Source organism: Hyaena hyaena, unplaced genomic scaffold (assembly GCF_003009895.1).
Source record: "Hyaena hyaena isolate Hyena2069 unplaced genomic scaffold, ASM300989v1 scaffold_0, whole genome shotgun sequence".
Lineage (NCBI taxonomy): Eukaryota > Metazoa > Chordata > Mammalia > Carnivora > Hyaenidae > Hyaena > Hyaena hyaena.
The window spans coordinates 2,565,176-2,582,400 of record NW_024080632.1 but is presented as its reverse complement, the minus strand read 5'-3'; the positions used below and the strand labels follow the sequence as shown (position 1 = coordinate 2,582,400).

At 51.6% G+C, this 17,225-nt stretch overlaps 1 protein-coding gene across 3 annotated transcripts in view; it reads right to left on the bottom strand.

Annotated features, from left to right (window-relative positions):
- The window catches only part of RILPL1 (Rab interacting lysosomal protein like 1), a 43,157-nt gene extending 27,797 nt beyond the window's left edge, over positions 1-15,360 (bottom strand). For 2 of the 3 annotated variants that reach the window (XM_039239117.1, XM_039239181.1), the window contains exons 1-2: positions 14,946-15,360; positions 7,783-7,933 (exon numbers count right to left, since the gene is read on the bottom strand). In XM_039239117.1, coding sequence (XP_039095048.1) covers positions 7,783-7,933; positions 14,946-15,254 — 460 coding nt within the window. In that variant the 5' untranslated portion in view covers positions 15,255-15,360. The remainder of the gene's footprint in view (positions 1-7,782; positions 7,934-14,945) is intronic. The other variant, XM_039239254.1, reaches the window with a different exon arrangement.
- Between the last annotated feature and the right edge of the window lie 1,865 nt (positions 15,361-17,225).

The window sequence follows — 17,225 nt, the reverse complement described above, 5'->3', positions numbered from 1 at the left end:
CTAGGCCGCCCTTGAAGGAGTTGTTTGGCCAGAGCCCAAGCATTTTTTCCAGACTGTTATGTACATCCCTACCCCTCCATCTCCCTAGTCCACTGGCTTTGAGACCTGCAATTCACCTCCGCATATGTTAACGCGTAGTTTTTCTTTTTAAAAATATTTTTTAATGTTTATTTATTTTTGAGAGAGAGAAAGAGTGTGAGCAGGTGAGGGGCAGAGAGAGAGGGAGACACAGAATCTGAAGCAGGTTCCAGGCTCTGAGCTGGCTGTCAGCACAGAGCCCGACGCGGGGCTTGAACCCACAGACCATGAGATCATGACCTGAACTAAAGTCGGAGGCTTAATCGACTGAGCCACCAGGCACCTCCAACAACTGGTTCTCGCTGCCCTCCTGCCAACAAAAAGGATTTCCAAAAGCAAGGGGCAGGGACGTGTTTTTTAATCTGGAGATTTCCAGGGAGCAGGAGGCAGCAGACAGCACTAGGAGACACTGCTGCAAGCGCTGGGCGAGCCCCTGTGCACGGCTCCCATGCCCCACGCCGGCGCCCCGAAATCCTCAGCCAGCCCCGAGGCCTGGCCCCACAGCTCAGGGAGGTGCCGGGCACACAGTGTCACTCGGCGGGCTCCACCTCCCACAGGGACCCCCCCGGCCCCCCGCCTGAGGTCTGCTCCTCTCACAGGTGGCAGAAACGCTTCTGTCCGCGTGTGTTCCCATGGTTTCCCATGCACAATAAAAATAACCGTGAAAGGCAGGCCTGGCATCCACCTGGTCGCTCCACTGGGTGGGGGCTGGTCTGAGCGGAAAGCGCACACCTCCCCGGGCTAACCCTCCGGGGCCCGGGCCCACACTAGATGCCAGTGTAGTGTGTGTGTGGCAGACGGTGCCCGTGGGCAAAGCCCCGCCCCCAGCACGGAGCAGCTGCACGCGCCCAGATGTGCGAAGGAGCGGCGGCCGCAGTGTTCACGGCCATGGCCTGCGGCCCCAGGCGCCTCCGTAGCATCACAGGGACAAGCCCGGGAGCTCCCAGCTCCCCCCCAACCCCCGCAGGGGTCTCAGACAGAAAGGTGGCCGTGGGTTCCTCAATAACGTCAACGCGGTTATCCCAGCCCAGGGTGTGCACCCCAAAGCCCCCAAAACACACGTCTGGAATGTTCACAGCAGCCCCAAGTTGGAAACAGCCCAAGTGTCCATCGACAGATGAATGGATAAGCAGAAAGCGTGGCCCCGGGGTATCACTCAGCTCTAAAAAGGAGCGAGGCTCGGACACCGCTACTCCGCGGATGAACCTCGTGGGGTGAAAGAAGCCGGACCCAAGAGACCAGCCATTAATCAATTCCATTTATACGAACTGCTCAGAAAAGGCAAATCTACAGGCAGAAGGCAGACCAGTGGTTGCTTGTGGCTGCGAGTGGGCTGGCAGTGGGAAGGATTGGGTAATGGCAGATAAGGGGGCTGGTGTTTCTAAGGTGATGAAAATGTTCTAAATTGTAGTGATGGCTGCACAACTTTGAATATACTCAGGGCCGCTGGCCTGTACATCCTAAATGGGTGAATTGGTATCTCAAGAATGCGGTTAGAAAACAAACAACAGCAAATGTTGATCTGGTGCTTACTATGTGCCAAGCAATTTACGTGCATCAACTCATTTAATCCTTATAGTAATATTCACACTTTACAAATGAGGAAGTTGATTTGTGTAAAGGTAAATAATCTGGCCACAGGTAAAATCTGGTGGAGCTCAGATTTAGACTCAGGCAGTTTGGCTTCTGAGTTCATGGTCTTAACTCCTATGCTCTACTGCTTTGCCGTTCTTAAAAAAGAAAGGAGGAGGGGCGCCTGGGTGGCTCAGTCGGTGAAGCATCTGACTCCGGCTCAGGTCATGGTCTTACGGTTTGTGAGTTCGAGCCCCGCGTCGGGGTCTCTGCTGACAGCTAGCTCAGAGCCTGGAGCCTGCTTCAGATCCTGTATCTCCCTCTCTCTCTGACCCTCCTCTGATCACACTCTCTCTCTCTCCCTTAAATGAAACACTTAAAAAATATATTTAAAAATTTAAAAAAAGGAAAGGAGGCGATCTGTGCAGATACGGAAATTCTGCAAGATACAGTAAGGGAAAAAATCAAGGAGGACTATATCCAGTGCGGTATCCTGGACTGGGTGCTGGAGCCACAACAGGACATTAATCTAAAACCTGGTGAAATCCAGATAAAGTCTGTGGGATACTTAATAGTAACGCACCAGCGTGGGTTTCTTAGTTGTCACCAATGACCGTGGCAACACAGGACGTCACTATCAGGGGGTACTGTAAGCAGTATCATGGGAACTCTCTGTACCATCTTTGCCCAACTTTTCTGTAAATCTAAAATTATTCCAAAATTAAAAAGTAAAATAAAAACAAAAAACCCAACAACCAAGGTGCCGAACATTCTAGAGTATGTTGCCATTCGTGAGGGGTGGAAGGGGAGATCTTCCTTCTGCATTTGTGTAAATGTGTACATTTGAACGTGCACAGAAAATCTGCAGAAAGAGTGTAAGGAGCTTCCAGGGCTTCCTCTAGGCAGACTGCTTGGGAACAGGAATTGGGAGTGGAAGGGAGATCAAGTTTTCACCATAAACAGTTTTGCATTGTTTGATTTAAAAAAAAAATAACATGCATGCATTTTATTTTTACTTGGATAAATCATTTTTCAGTACTTTTTTTCCGTGAAAGTAAAACATTGGAAAAAACTCCACCAATGTCCTCAAAGTCTTGAGTTGGACACAGGGCTTCAGCGGTAGAACCGCTCAGGCTCAGGTCTCCTTTGATGGAAAATGTGAACCGAGAGGCCCAAGCAAATTTCCCGCTGTTCAGCTCTTGGACTGCATGCAATTTTTTGAGGGAAGAAAGTGAAGTTTTGCCCCCACAGGGGTCCAGTCCTGTGACCCTGGGATCATGACCCGAACTGAAATCAAGAGTCAGACACTCAACTGATTGAGCCACCCAGGTGTCCCTACTGTTTTGGTTGTTTTTCTGCTTACTTTGTCACTTAAAAGAGGCATGTTAAAATCTCCTACTATGGTTGTGGATGTATTTTTTAAAATTTCTGTCCACTTTTGGGGCACCTGGGTGGCTCAGTCAGTAAAGCATCCGACTTCAACTCAGGTCATGATCTCACAGTTCCTGGGTTCGAGCCCCCCGTAGGGCTCTGTGCTAACAGCTTGGAGCCTGGAGCTGCTTCAGATTCTGTGTCTCCCTCTCTCTGCCCCTCCCCCACTCACACTCTGTGTCTCTCTCTCTCTCGCTCAAAAATAAACATTAAAATGTTTTAAATAAATTTGTTCACCTTTCAAATTATTATATATTTAAAGTGTACAATTTAGTGGTTTTTAATATGTTCACAAAGTGGTGCAATCATTACCACTCTGCTTTTATCCCTCCTCTAAAGAAACCTCATTCGCCTTAGCAGTCACCCCCCACTCACCCTTTCCTGACCTCCCTGCAGCCCCTGGCAACCACTAATCTACATTGTGCTTATAGATTTGCCTCTTCTGGACATATTTCTGTTCATTTTTGTTTTGTTTCTTTTTAATTTATGTATTTATTTTCAGAGAGAGAGAGAGAGAGAGAGTGCACAAGTGTGGAAGGGGCAGAGAGAGAGAGGGAGATGGAGAATCCCAGGAAGGCTCCTCGCCACCAGTGCAGAGCCCAAGGTGGGGCTCAAACCCAATGAGATCATGACCTGAACTGAAGTCAGGCACTTAGCCCACTGAGCTACCCAGGCGCCCCTCCCTTTTGCTTTATATACTTTGAGGCTAAGTTACTAGGTATGCACAAATTGAAAATCACATTTTCTTGGTGAACTGAACTTTTTATCATCACGGAGTGATCTCTGCCTTGAAGTCTATTTTATCTTACATTCGTATAACTACACCAGCTTTCCTTTGGTTAGTGTTTGCACAGTACATCGTTTCTCAGCCTTTTACTTTCGACTTTTCCCAGAGAGGTCTCTTAGAAACAACATACAGTTGAACTTTTCAAATCCTTTTTGAGAGTCTTTATCTAGAACTTTTAGTCCATTTACATTTAATGTAACCTCCAGTATAACTGGTTTAAATCTCCTATCCTATAATCTACTCCTTTTCTGCTTTGTGCGTTACACTTGCTCAGTTTGTTTTTCATTCAAAGGAATGAGTGTGTACTATTGTGCCACTGTGATATTGTAATATGATAAGAAAAAATATATTTACACATACAATGTAATTATAATATAATATATGTAATGTAATTATAACATTATATATTCTATATAACTTATGAATATAAGTGCTAAGCACTCTACATATATACATATGATGTACATATGCCACATATATATGATATATGTATACATGATATATATATATTTGGTCTTTGACCCTAGTTCTTGGCACAGAGTTCCTAAAACTTGTGAATTCCTGAAAGAGGGGAGAGGAGTGTCTTTCCTTGTCATAAGCCCTTTCCACCATATCTGAGTTTATGACAAGAGGTGACTCTTGGTGACCCCCCCTAGATGGTTTCAGGATGGAATCTGGTTGCCAGAGGAACCAACTATGTAATTAGTGATTAGGAAGGAGAAGAGCTGGTGACAGACCTAATCACAAAGCGAATCACCAATGGCCGATGATTTAATCACGCATCCCTACCTAACGGCACCTCCGTCAGTCGCTGGTGCTGAGAAAGCTTCCGGTTGATGAATATATCCACGTGCACGAACGGTGATGCACCCCAACTCCACTGGGACAGAACTCTGAGCCTGGAACCCTTCCACACCTCACCCTAGGTACCCTTCTTCATCTGGCTATTCATCTGTGTTCTTTATAATATCCTTTGTATCCTTTACAAACCAGTAATAGTGTGTCTCTGTCTCCACTCTGTGGAGTCTGATGCTAACTCCGGGGTACCTAGTGCCACAACTAAATTAGATCACAGGACACACAACTGGTGCCTGGAAAATTGGTGGCTGTGGGGAAAAACACCCCACACACCTGGGTCAGAGTGTTGTATGTAGAATACATGAGTTTACAAAGGGTCAGTGAATGAGCAGTGTTCTGTCTGGAACTGTTAGTGCCTCGGCACTAGAATATCACAGTGGCCCAATCTCTGGGGCTGGGCAGGATCCCTATTTGGTGGCCTGAGATCAAGGGGTCCTAGGGAGGTACGAGCCTTCTTTCCGGGGGGACTGATTTCAGCAGACTCAGGCTCCAGTCCTGACTCTGCCACTAACCTGCTGCACGGCCCCTCTCTCAGCCTCAATTTTTCTCATTTGTTCACTAAGGATGTTGGACTAGATAAGACAGATTCAGTAGTAACCGCTAACACTTGCCGTGTTTATGTACCAGATACTATTCTAAACAAACTACAGATATTAATTCATTGAATCCTCACAACAACCTGACGAGTGACAGACAGTAGTTCACATGGAGAGCAGCTTAGGCACACGAAGGTGAAGTGACTTGATCAAAGTCACTCAGGAGGTAAGTATTGGGTTAGGATTCACACCTGGACAGTCTGGCTCTGGAGCCAATCCTTAGAACCATGAAGACTTTTGCTTTCATTGCACAAAACGCATGTCAACACGGGAAACCCAAAGAAAACAGAATTTCAGCACGTGGACCAAAACGTCCTCTTTTCTCACCCCCTGCGGTCCTTATCAGGGTGCTGTGGCTGTAATCTCACAGAGGTGTGACTACGGTTCTGAACTTGCAGCCCCCATGCAAGCCCATCTCTCACCCCACCAGCAGGGGCAGGCAGGGGGCTTGTGTGGGTCCCCAGGGAGTTTTCTTCAAGCAGAAGAGAGAGTCTGCGATTCTGGGGACAACAGACAGCCTCTGATCAGGAAGGAGGATGCTGGGGAGAATCGAGCTCATGCAGCCCACGGGGGCCCAGACCAAATCCCATGTCTGTCTTTGTGGCCCCGAAAGCAGCAGGGGCCTGGAGTGAAGGTTCTAGATCACTGCTTGCAGGATGAGTGACACAGTTCAGGGGCTCCAGTGCCATTCAGATCTGGTTCACCATCCTCAGTTGCTCATTGTTCAATGTGTGCCCGTGGTTAAGAGTCCAATCTCTTCCCCGCACAATTTTCTAAAACCCAAACTGCTGGGAGCCGCACTGGCCTCTATGGATGGCAGTCACAGCAAGGAAATGGCAGTGTTTGCACAGCTACTGCCATGAGAAATGAAAACTGGTATCTCCTGCTACTACTGGCTCTTGTTGTGCTGGTATTGACCAGGCCTCACAATATTCCATATCAGATCTATATTCTGAACACAGATACCTCATAAGGAAAAGCATATTCCTGCCTTTACAAGAGAGATTTTAGATGAAAGCTCTGTGGATGATTGTCAAAAGGCTCTTCCTAAGGGCCTTGCAGATCCAAGACTTAGGGGGTTAAGAACACAAGAGTTACAACTGAGCCTGGCCCCGAGACGAAGAGCCTAATTTAGAGTTAAGGTACAGATAAGGGCAGAACTTAAGTTAATACACCTTCTAATTGGTGATGGATGGCAGTCCCTTCCCCAAGGCCTGCTTTCTGCAAACACCCTCCCTTACAGGTAGCTGGGATGAGGATGGATAAGAGTAGCTAAAGCATTACCCACAAACAAAAGGCTGACACTTTTAGGGCCTGCATGGTGTTCACACATTCAGCATCAAATAGGTTTCCACAAACAACTTATTAACCAACTCAAAAACATACATTTGAGAATCAGACAGAATGACTCTTAGCCCATCTATACACTTAACCTATGACCTAACCTTAGCGTTATTAACTTAGAACAAATATGTATCCTGTCTTTTACTAAGAATACCCTAATTCTCTAGTTATAAGATTTACTTAACCTCACTATAATTGCAATAGTTCTGCAAGAATATTTCTGTAAAACCTGCTTCTGTACACTTTCCAAAGCATCTTATCACAAAGATTTATCCATTGTAAAAATTCCTTTTTCTGATGTCATGTTATCATTTAACCTGTAAATAAAGACACCAAAACCGACAGGACAGAGATGCCTGCCTGGTGATCAGAAAGGATCTCGGGGCTCTCTCATTCTCTTTCGCCGACACCGTCCATCCTTCAGGGACCCCTGGACCTGTCGGAGCCGGCGCGGCCTCCGGCACCAAACCTTGGTCTCTAAGGGGCTATGCGATCTGACCCCTGCTGACCCCTCTGACCTCGTCTTTAACCACCTTTGTTCTCCATCATCTTCTCCCTTGACAATGGCCCTCCGGGTTTTATAGAACTCATACCCCAGGACCTTTGAACTTGCTTCTCTCCCAAGATATTTGCATTGCTCACTCTATCCCTTCGTTACGGCTCCAGTGTCACCTTGCCAGAGGCCTTCCTTGGCCACTGCATATAAAGAAGCCCCCCACCGAGGGTACCTCTATCACACCCCCTGGGTTCTTCCAGAGGACTGGTCACCACCTGGAACCACAGAAATCATCCAGCGTCTCTGCCCTAGAACACAAGCTTCACAAGGCAAGGGCTTTGTCTTGTCCACTGCGCGTCCCCCATGCCGAGAACGGAGCCCCCAGAGGGAGGAACCCATGACATTCCGCTGAACGAGCCTCAGTTTCACCTTCTGTAAAGTAGGCCTACGCGCCCTCTCCCAGGCAGTGACAGGAACCACACGAGACGAAAGGCCCCGGGACCTAGCACGTGCCCGCCCTCGCTCAGGGACGGTCACCGCGAGTGTTCAGGAGGAGGACGGCGATCACGGTGGGAGCAGCCTTCCCGACCCCCCCCCCCCCCCGCCGGGCCCCCTCCTACCTTCGTGCTTCTGGAACTCCTCCTCTGAGAAGCCGGCGTCTTTGTGCGAGAGGTTGGTCAGCAGCTGCTTGTTTTCCTCCTGCAGCTGGGCGATCTGAGACAGCAGGTCCTGCGCCTCCCCCCGCCACACGTCCTCCACCAGCTCCAGCTCCTGCAAAGGCGACGGGCCCGGCGCTGGATCACAGCCTGCCCGGGGCGGCGGCCTCACCCCACGTCCCCGGCCCCGTGAGGGCTGGCGCACCACGAACGAAGGCGGCCACTAGTCCACGTGGCGACTTCGCAACAGACAGAAGGTGCCCTCCCCCCAGCAAGGCCCGCATTTGTGCTGTTAGGACCCAGCCGGCCACAACTATACTTCGTAACTATCTAGACAGACGGGGAGCACATGAGCAGCCCCGGGGCCATGGGGGCCTATCACCCTCAACCTCCCTGGGGAGCGCACGGCCCTGACCTGTGGGCGGACCCTGTGTGAGGACTCCCCTCTCTCCAAGGGAGAAAGAGGCTGCGAAGACCCCTGGGGACGCCCCCTGGCCCCAGCGCTCCTTGTATATCTGATACAGGCGTCTCTTCAAGCTGTCTTGGGCACCAAACTTGGTCTGAGCCTCAGTTTCCCTTACTGGGGGAGCCATATAAAGACTTGCAGGGTTGACTTGAGGATAACTACGATCAGTCTATTAACGTTATTTTGGGGGGGGGCTGTAATCAAAGAAACAGATGATCAGCGTTGACAAGGATGTGAGAAAGCTGGAGGCCTCGGCCTTGCTGGTGAGCATGGAGACGGTGCGGTCACTGTCGGAAACCGTCCAACCGCCCCGAGGAAGTGACACAGGTACCATGTGACCAGCAACTCCAATCCAAGGATCTGCCCAAGAGAAATGAAAACCAGGAGGCGCCTGAGGGGCTCAGTCGGTTGAACATCAAACTTCAGCTCAGGTCATGATCTCGTGGTTCGTGGGTTCAAACCCCACGTCGGGCTCTGTGCTGACAGCTCAGAGCCTGGAGCTGCTTCAGATCCTGTGTCTCCATCTCTCTGCTCCTCCCCTGCTTGCCCTCCGTCTCTCTCTCTCTCTTGAAAATAAACAAATATTTAAAAAGAGAGAGAGAAATGAACACCTGTGTCCACACAAAGAGCTGCATGTGAATATTCACAGCAGCATCCTCCACAAGGGCCAATGGGCGGAAACAACCGAAAAGTCCATCAGTTGAAGAAAACATGCAGGACCTTGAAAACACGCCGCTAAGTGAAGGGGGTCAGGTCCCACAGGGTACAATTCCACTGATGGGAAGCACCCAGAAGAGGTAAATCCACAGAGACGGAAAGCAGACTGGCACTTGGCTGCAGGGCCTGTGCAGAAACGAGGAGTGACTGACCACACGTGGGTATGGGTTTTCTTCTTTTTTTAAAAAATTTTAAATGTTTTATTTATTTCTGAGAGAGAGAGAGAGAGAGAGAGCGTGAGCAGGGGAGGGTCAGAGAGAGAGGGAGTCACAGAATCCAAATCAGGCTCCAGGCTCTGAGCTGTCAGCACAGAGCCCGACGCGGGCCTCGAACCCACGAACCGTGAGATCATGACCTGAGCAGAAGTCGGACTCTTAACCGACTGAGCCACCCAGGCGCCCTGGGGTTTTCTTTTCAAAGTAATGAAAATGTTCTAAAATTGACTCAGTGCCAGTCACATAGTTCTGTGAATAGACCCAAGACCACAGAATTATACACTTTAAATAGGTGAACTAGGGGCGCCTGGGTGCCTCAGTCAGTTGAGCATCCGACTCAGGATGCTCGAGAAGTTACTGCATCTTCGGGTGCCTTGGAAATGCGGAAACTAGTGTCGTATCTACCTCCGAGGGCTGTCCTGAGGATGATGTCAATGGTTGGAACGGTGCCCAGGTCCCAGAAAATGCTAAAGATGTGTTTGCCAGTGTCTGTCCCTCCTACAGCCTGTCACAAGCCGGCCCAGGTGGCCGGATAAACACGGCCTCCGTTCATCTTTTAAATACATTCCTAAATCCCCGTCTCCTTTGTCAGGAAGCCCGCTGCACTGGGGAAACGAGAGGTAATAACTAAGTATTCGCACAGCTGGTTCAAGGTCGCCAGGGGGGTGAAGGGCAGGGCCAGAGGGGGGAGGCAGTGGTGGGATGATGGAGCGCTCATGGCCTTCCCACGCGCAGGTGTGGGCTGGAAACAGAGGCAGCTGCTTCTGGCTGTTTCTTCTCTGCTCCCATCTGGCCCCGGCGAGCACAGAGGGTCCCGGTTGGCAACGGTCAAGTGTAAGTGACTGCGGTGGGCAGAACAGTGGTCCCCAAAGACGTGCGCATCCCAGTCCCTGGAACCTAAGACGATGTCCTCAGGTAGCAAAGGACTTGGGCAGGTGTTATTCAGTTAAGGACTCTGTGACGGGGACTCTCCTGGGTTACCGCGGTGGGCCCAATGCGATCAGAGCATCCTCATGAGCGAAAGAGGGAGACAGGGGAGGGTCAGAGTCAGAGATGATGTGGCGACAGAAGTCAGAGCTAGAGATTTGAAAATAGTACTCTGTTGGCTGTGAAGATGAAGGAAGGAGCCAAAAACGAAGAAATACGGGTGGCCTCCAGCTAGAAGTGGATTCTCCCTCAGAGTTGCCAGAAGGAATGAATTTCCTGACACCGTGACGTTAACGCCGCGAAACCCATGTCTGATTTCTGACCTCCAGAGTTTTATCCAGTATTATCCACATTGATATGACCGGAGCAGATCTGTGGTGCCTCGAGCCAGTAAGTTTGTGGTAATTTGTTATAGCAGCAATAGGAGATGAATACAGACTTTAAGCTTCAGGGATTTTTTTTCCCTTCCCTCAAAGGGGGGGTAGGGTGGGACGTGGTTCTTGCCGCTGAGCTGATCGCAGCAAATTTAATCTTGCCTCCATACCAGCTAAAAGGCTCTTCCAGGGAGTTACCCCTGATTAATTACCCTCTTTGCCTTCTCAGCACTAACAGTCTTCAGACTCCTTATGTGGGCCTATGAAGCCCAGCATAATCCCTGACCTCATCTCCCACCCGTATTCCTTACTCACTCTGTTCTAACCATACTGGCCTTCTTTGTGTTCCGTAAGCACACCAAGCCCATTCCTACCACAGTGCCTTTGCACTTGTGGTGTCTGCCTAGAATGCCCCTCCCCCAGCTCTCTCTGTGGAGGGTACCCACACTTTATTCAGATCTCAGCTCAGAGGCCACCTCCTCAGGGAAGCCTTCCTGACGGCCCCATCCTAGCCAGTCTCTTTCATATCTCTCTGTTTTATTTTCTTCATGGCACTTATCATAAGCTGAAATTTTTTAAACTTTAAAAAATATCTATCTCCTTACTCTAGAATTGCACCATCCAATAGCGTAGCCACAAGCCACATGAAGCTGCGGAGCACTTGATCTGTGGCTGGTCTGAACTAGCACATGCAGTAGGCTTCAACATACGCCACACTTCAAAGACATAGGGGGAAAAATGCAAAATATCCATTTAGTAATTTTTTTGGGTAACTGGAGGTTACCCAAAAGGATGGATGATGTGAGGTGATGGAAGGTAAATTTCACAATATTCGTAAATATCAAATCGTGATGCTGTACACCTGGGAGTGCCTGGGGGGCTCCGTTGGTTGGGCGTCCAACTCTTGATTTCGGCTCAGGTCGTGATCTGGCATTTGGCGGGATCGAGCCCTGCATCAGGCTCTGCATCTGCACTCAGGAGCCTGCTCTGGATTCTCTCTCTCTCTCCTTCTCTCTAGGCCCTGTCCCTGCTCTCTTTTCTCTCTCAAAATAAACATTTAAAAAAATTATGCTGTAACCTGATACTAATACCATGTTATATGTCAACTAGATCCCAATAAAAAAATAATTTTTATGTTGATTACATTTGGAAATAATATTTTGCATAGACTGGGTTTGACAAGATATTATTAAAATTTTTAACTTCATTTGTGTCTTTTTAAAAAAATGTTTTTAACGTTTATTCATTTTTGAGAGACAGAAAGAGACAGAGCGTGAGCAGGGAGAAGGAGGGAGGGAGACACAGAACCTGAAGCAGCTCCAGGCTCTGAGCTGTCAGCACAGAGCCTGACACGGAGCTCAAACTCACAAACCATGAGATCAGGATCCGAGCTGAAGTTGGACGCTTAACTGACTGAGCCACCCAGGCGTCCCTGTCTTTTATTAATGTGACAAGTCATATAATATTCCTTTTTTTTTTTAAGTTTATTTATTTTGAGACAGAGAGTGAGTGTGTGCACATGAGTTGGGGAGGGGCAGAGAGAGAGGGAGACAGAGAATCCCAAGCAGGCTCCACACTGTCAGCACAGAGGCCAACGTGGAGCTTGATTTCATGAACCATGAGATCATGACCTAAGCTGAAAGCAATAATTAGTCACTTAATGCACTGAGCCACTTAGGCGCCCCACCACATAATATTTCCTTTTTTTTTTTTAAGTGTTTATTTATTTTGAGAGAGAGAGAGAGAATGAACAGGAGAGGGTCAGAAAGAGAAGAAGAGAGAATCTAAGCAGGCTCCTTGCTGTCAGCACAGAGTCCAATATGGGGCTCAAACTCAAGAACTATGAAATCATGACCTGAGCCGAAATCAAGAATCAGTCGCGTAACCAACTGAGCCACCCAGGCTCAGTTTATATTCAATAAATGTATTTGTTGAAAGAGTAAATGAATGACATATGCTGTTAACATTACAGACAACCGTATCTGCACAGCCACCACTTTCTAAGCCTGTTTGTATCTTTCCTGTCTTCCCAGTTACCCACCCGCCGCCTGAGATGAGGATCCAGCCTGCCTTGTCTCTGCACTGCTTACGTCACCTAGGAGGGCACTTTGCACGCTGTGGTCCATCAACGGGGTTGCAGACTGAGTAACCAGATAGAAAGGACACGTTAAGACTGTGGCCTGAGTCTGCGTGATGAGCAGAACTGACGGATTCGGGGGTGGGGGGCAGGTGCTCAGGGGAAGAGTTGGTGGAAGATGAGGTGCATGCTTTATGGAGCCTGTGAGAGAGAGAGAGAGAGAGAGGGAGAGAAGTAGGGGGAGGCAGAGAAGGGAGGGAGGAATGAACATACTGATAAGACCAAGAACATGCTGAGATTTTTGTGGAAATAACACCTTGAAGAGCCTTTGAGACTCAAGAAGACAAAACAAAAAGCCAGAGAAGTCTCTCTTGATGCCAAGAATACAAAGCAAAGGGGACAAGGGGCGGAGATGGGGAAAGAATTGTGTCCTCTGATTTAGGAGCGATCATCCTCTGTATTTACAAACAAGCCTCAGCTCTGAGCGCGCTGGGGTTTACTTCCTGGCTGACTGCGTTCCAGAAGTAACAAGTGCAGCTGGCTGGGAATTCCACCGGACTCCAGGCCTAGTGGCCGCCAATGGCTCCCAAGGGTGTCCCCCAGCCCAGCCGCTGCAGAATTCAAACGTCAAGGGTGGGAACGCAGGGCCCGGGACTTCTGTGTGACCCGGGCTAAGCCCCTGGCCCCTGTTAATAAGAGGCAGCCACATGAGAGGATTCCAAAATCCTACCCGACTCTCTAAAAGAGATGGGGGGTGGGGTCCCCAGTATCAGCCCACGAACACCTCACTGACAGCCTATCCAGGCCTCAAGACAACAGTTAACACTTGTAAGGCCCTCACAGCGGGCCAGGCTCGGTCCCAAACACTTTATGTAAGTTAACCAACCCCTTCAATTCTCACCACAACCCTATGAGACGAGTGCTATTATCCCCATTGTACAGCTGAGGAAACTGAGGCACAGAGAGGCGAGGTGACTGGCCTAAGATCCCACAGTGGCAGGGTTTGAAACCAGGCTGACTGGCTCCAAAGTCCCTGGGAACTTGACGTTAATTACAGGACTGGGGCATTTCCCAGCTCCCAGCGTGATCTTGGAAACGTTGCCTAACCCTTGAGAGCTTGAGTTTCCTTCCTGACCTCAGGGCATAGGGAGCTATTAGGACAAACACTGTCAAACCTCCCAAACACCAGTGCTCAGAGCCACTGGCAGCTCTGCCCCCAGGTTAAGACTACAGACGCAGCCGGGGCTATTTTCCTTGAAACACAATAGGTTAAGGCCTGCCAGGGAGGTTCAGAGACGCCAAGTACATTTCCTGAGGCCACACAGCAAGCCAGAGCCCCCTCAGGCACCCAGATGGCTCCTAGGAAAGGCGTTTCCTCCTATTCTCTATCCAGAGCGTCTGACAGAAGCTTCCCTGGGTTGAGGTTGGGGCAGGAAACCACACATCTCCCACTTCCTTTTCCCCAGGCACCTTGTCTAGACTTCCAGCCCAGCAGGCAGGCCCTGATTCTCGCCCTCCGCACGGAGGGATCCTTGGTCACAGGGCTTAGCTTAAAGCTGCCCTAAATCATGTCCTTTCCCCAAATCAAACAGGGTGGGGAAGAGGCAGCAGAGTTACCTCCACTGGGGCTGGGACTGTCTCAGCACTAATTTGGGACAAGTTCCCCCACTCCTCCCCCCGCCTCAATTTTCTTCATTTGTAAAATGATGATAATCCCTGCCTCAGAGAGTTCTGTGAAGATTAAGGGTAAAGTCAAGGAGGGGAAAGCACTTCCGTTTAATAAATTAGACGGAATCCTGGGAACAATTTGCAAATAGAAACCCATAGTCTGGGGGGTTGGTGAGCTGAGTGGCTGGAGGTCACATCCCCTTTGCTCTGGAGGGGTTCTGGGGTGAGAAGAAGGGGGCTGGCCACATATCTTCTTGAGTCACACTGAGGGCAGAGGGCTTATTTCATTTCTGGAAAATAATATTATCTAAGCACTTTAGATATATCACACTTAATTCTTATAAGCTGGGTCTTATTACTATCCCCATTTGACATGCGAGGAACTAAAGCACAGAGAGGTTAAGTAACTTTCCCAAGGTCACACAGCTATTAAATGGTAAAGGTGGGACTGGAACTCAGGGCTGGCTCCAAAGGGCTGCTCTTAATCTCTGAGGCTGGTATAGGCCAGGTGGCGCTGGCTGGACAAAAAAGAGCCAGGGGCCTCCCTCCCTCCCTCCCTCTCTCATCCAGGGAGAGTCTCTCCTAGTCTGGTCCCTGAATACACAAACGTGCGCGCCTACAGCTGCGGGATGCTGTCCCAGCGGCCCCATTCCCCGGATGGGCAGACTGGGGCCGCTGCCCACCTTCTGGTGCTTGCGCTCCTTCTCGATGCGGTCCATCCTCTCCAGGCGCAGACGGTCCAGCTCCAGGCGCAGCTCGTCCAGCTCCGGCGCGACGTGGTGCCGGCTGACCAGCACCTCCAGGATCTCCAGGACACGCACGACCTTGGGCATGAGGCGCGCGATGGCCTCGCAGCCGTGCTGGTCGATGACCCGCTCGAACTCGTGGCCCACGAGCGACGCGATGTCGTACACGTCCATGACGGTCAGCTCCGCCACGTTCTTCTCCAGCGCCGACTCGGCCGCCAGCGCCGACCCCCGCTCCTCCTCCATGGCCCCCCGCCCGGCCTCGCCCCCACCCCGCAAACTAGTGCAACTCCCAAACTTGCCGCTGTCGAGGGCAGCGCCGGGCCGGGCCCCCCTCGCGCCGCCGCGGGCGGTGCGCGCTCAGCGGGCCCTCGGGCGAGGGCGCACCGGGCGGCCGGCGGGCGCTCGCGCGGGCGGGGGCGGCGGACCGCGAGCCCGAGGGCGGCGCGCGGGGGGCGAGTCTCGGCGCGCGGCTCGGCCCGGAGCCTGCGCCCCGGCGGGAGGCGGCGGCGGCGGCGGGGAAGGCGCGCGTGCGCAGGCCCGCGGCGCCTCCCAAGTTGGGAATCCGAGTTGGGCGCAATGGAGGCGCGGGGTCTAGCTGGAGCGGGGGCCCGGTCGCCCTCGGAAACAGTTCCCGCCCGAGGGTCGCCCCCACGCCCGGGGCCGGGGAAGGGAGGGCGGCGGCGGCTCCTCCGGGAAACTTTGGTGGCGGCGAGACCCGGTGACCGGCTCCCCGCCCCCCCCCCCCGCGGGGATGCCGCGCGCCCCGCCCCGATCCCGGCCTGGCGAGGGGCGCGCCCGGCTTCCGCCGCCCGAGGGCGCCCGGGTGTCCGCGGGCCCGGTTCCGCGACCCCCCGACTAGGCAGCGCCCCCGCCCCCGCGGGACCTTCCTCCCCCGCGCCCCCCGAGCGTCCGGGCGCGCCGCCCCCTCCTCCGGCCCGGGCCTGGCTCCTCCTCTCCCAGTGCCGCCGGGGAGGGGTCGAGGCTCGCCCGGAGGAGAGGGGGCGGGGGCGGCGGGGACGCCTGTCTGGGGACGAGTCGCCGCGCCGGGCGGGGAACGGAGGGGTCGCGAGGCGGATTCCGGGATGGGGCGCATCGTGGGGAGGGAGCGGGGACCATCCCCACCCCCGCAGACCCGGTTACAGGCGGACCTGGCGGCGCCGGGCCCTGCGCTCCCGCACAGGCGCCCGAGGGGGGGGGGGCGAAGGAAGGGTGGAGGGGTCCCCTGCCCCCGAAGCCGCCCGGCTGCCCCGCCCGCAGAGCCAGGTCCATTAGCCGTTCCTCGTGACCTCAACACCGCTTCACAGAGGAGGTGACGCCGGGGTTTGGATCTCAGCACCGCGGGGTTTTCTTGTCCAAGCCCCCTGTCCTTTTTGACCTGGCTAAATCCCCTGGTCCCTCGGACACCCCGCCCCCGGCCCTCGCATTCTTCCCGTCCGCCCCGCGTGGCTTAGGGACCCTCCTCTGCATGCCCACAGCCCGCTGCCTTCTGTACGATTGCTCCGCACATGCTGAGTTTTAACCGTGTGGTTACACATACGCCTCCCTCAGGAGACTGTGAGCTCCTAGGAGGCATTTACATTAAAAAAAAAAAAAAAAAAAGCAAACCATTTTAACACCCTTATAGCCCTTAAAGTCTAAAACCCACACCAAACCACCAAACTGGCACATTATTTATTAAAAATCTTTTTTAAGTTGAAAGTGCACTGGACACCAGCTTTAAATTTTAAGGGCTTTAGGAATAAATATTCTATCACCCCATTTAATCCATACTCCATGGGGTTCTCAGAGTGCGGCCTGATGACCACCGGGGCTCTCCAGTAGCCAGCGGGTCTCCGGGAGGTTGTCCCTTTTGCCAGTTTTCTATCACTGTGAGGCACGATGTTTCTTGGTATATTTAACACAAAACAGCGCATCACAATTGATTGAACATGCAGAAGCAGATGTGAGGATCTGGCTCTCTTATAATCAGCTAGATATTAAGGAGATTTACAAAAATACAAAGCAGTGTCACTGCTCTCAGTATTTTTTTGTTTTGGAGCATAGTTCTTTTTTATTAAAAATATATATGTTAAGGGGATCCCGGGTGGCTCAGTGGGTTAAGTGTCCCACCTGGACTCAGGACGTGATCTCACGGTTTGTAGGTTCAGGCCCCGCGTCGGGCTCTGTGCTGACAGCTCAGAGCCAGGAGCCTGCTTTGGATTCTGTGTCTCCTTC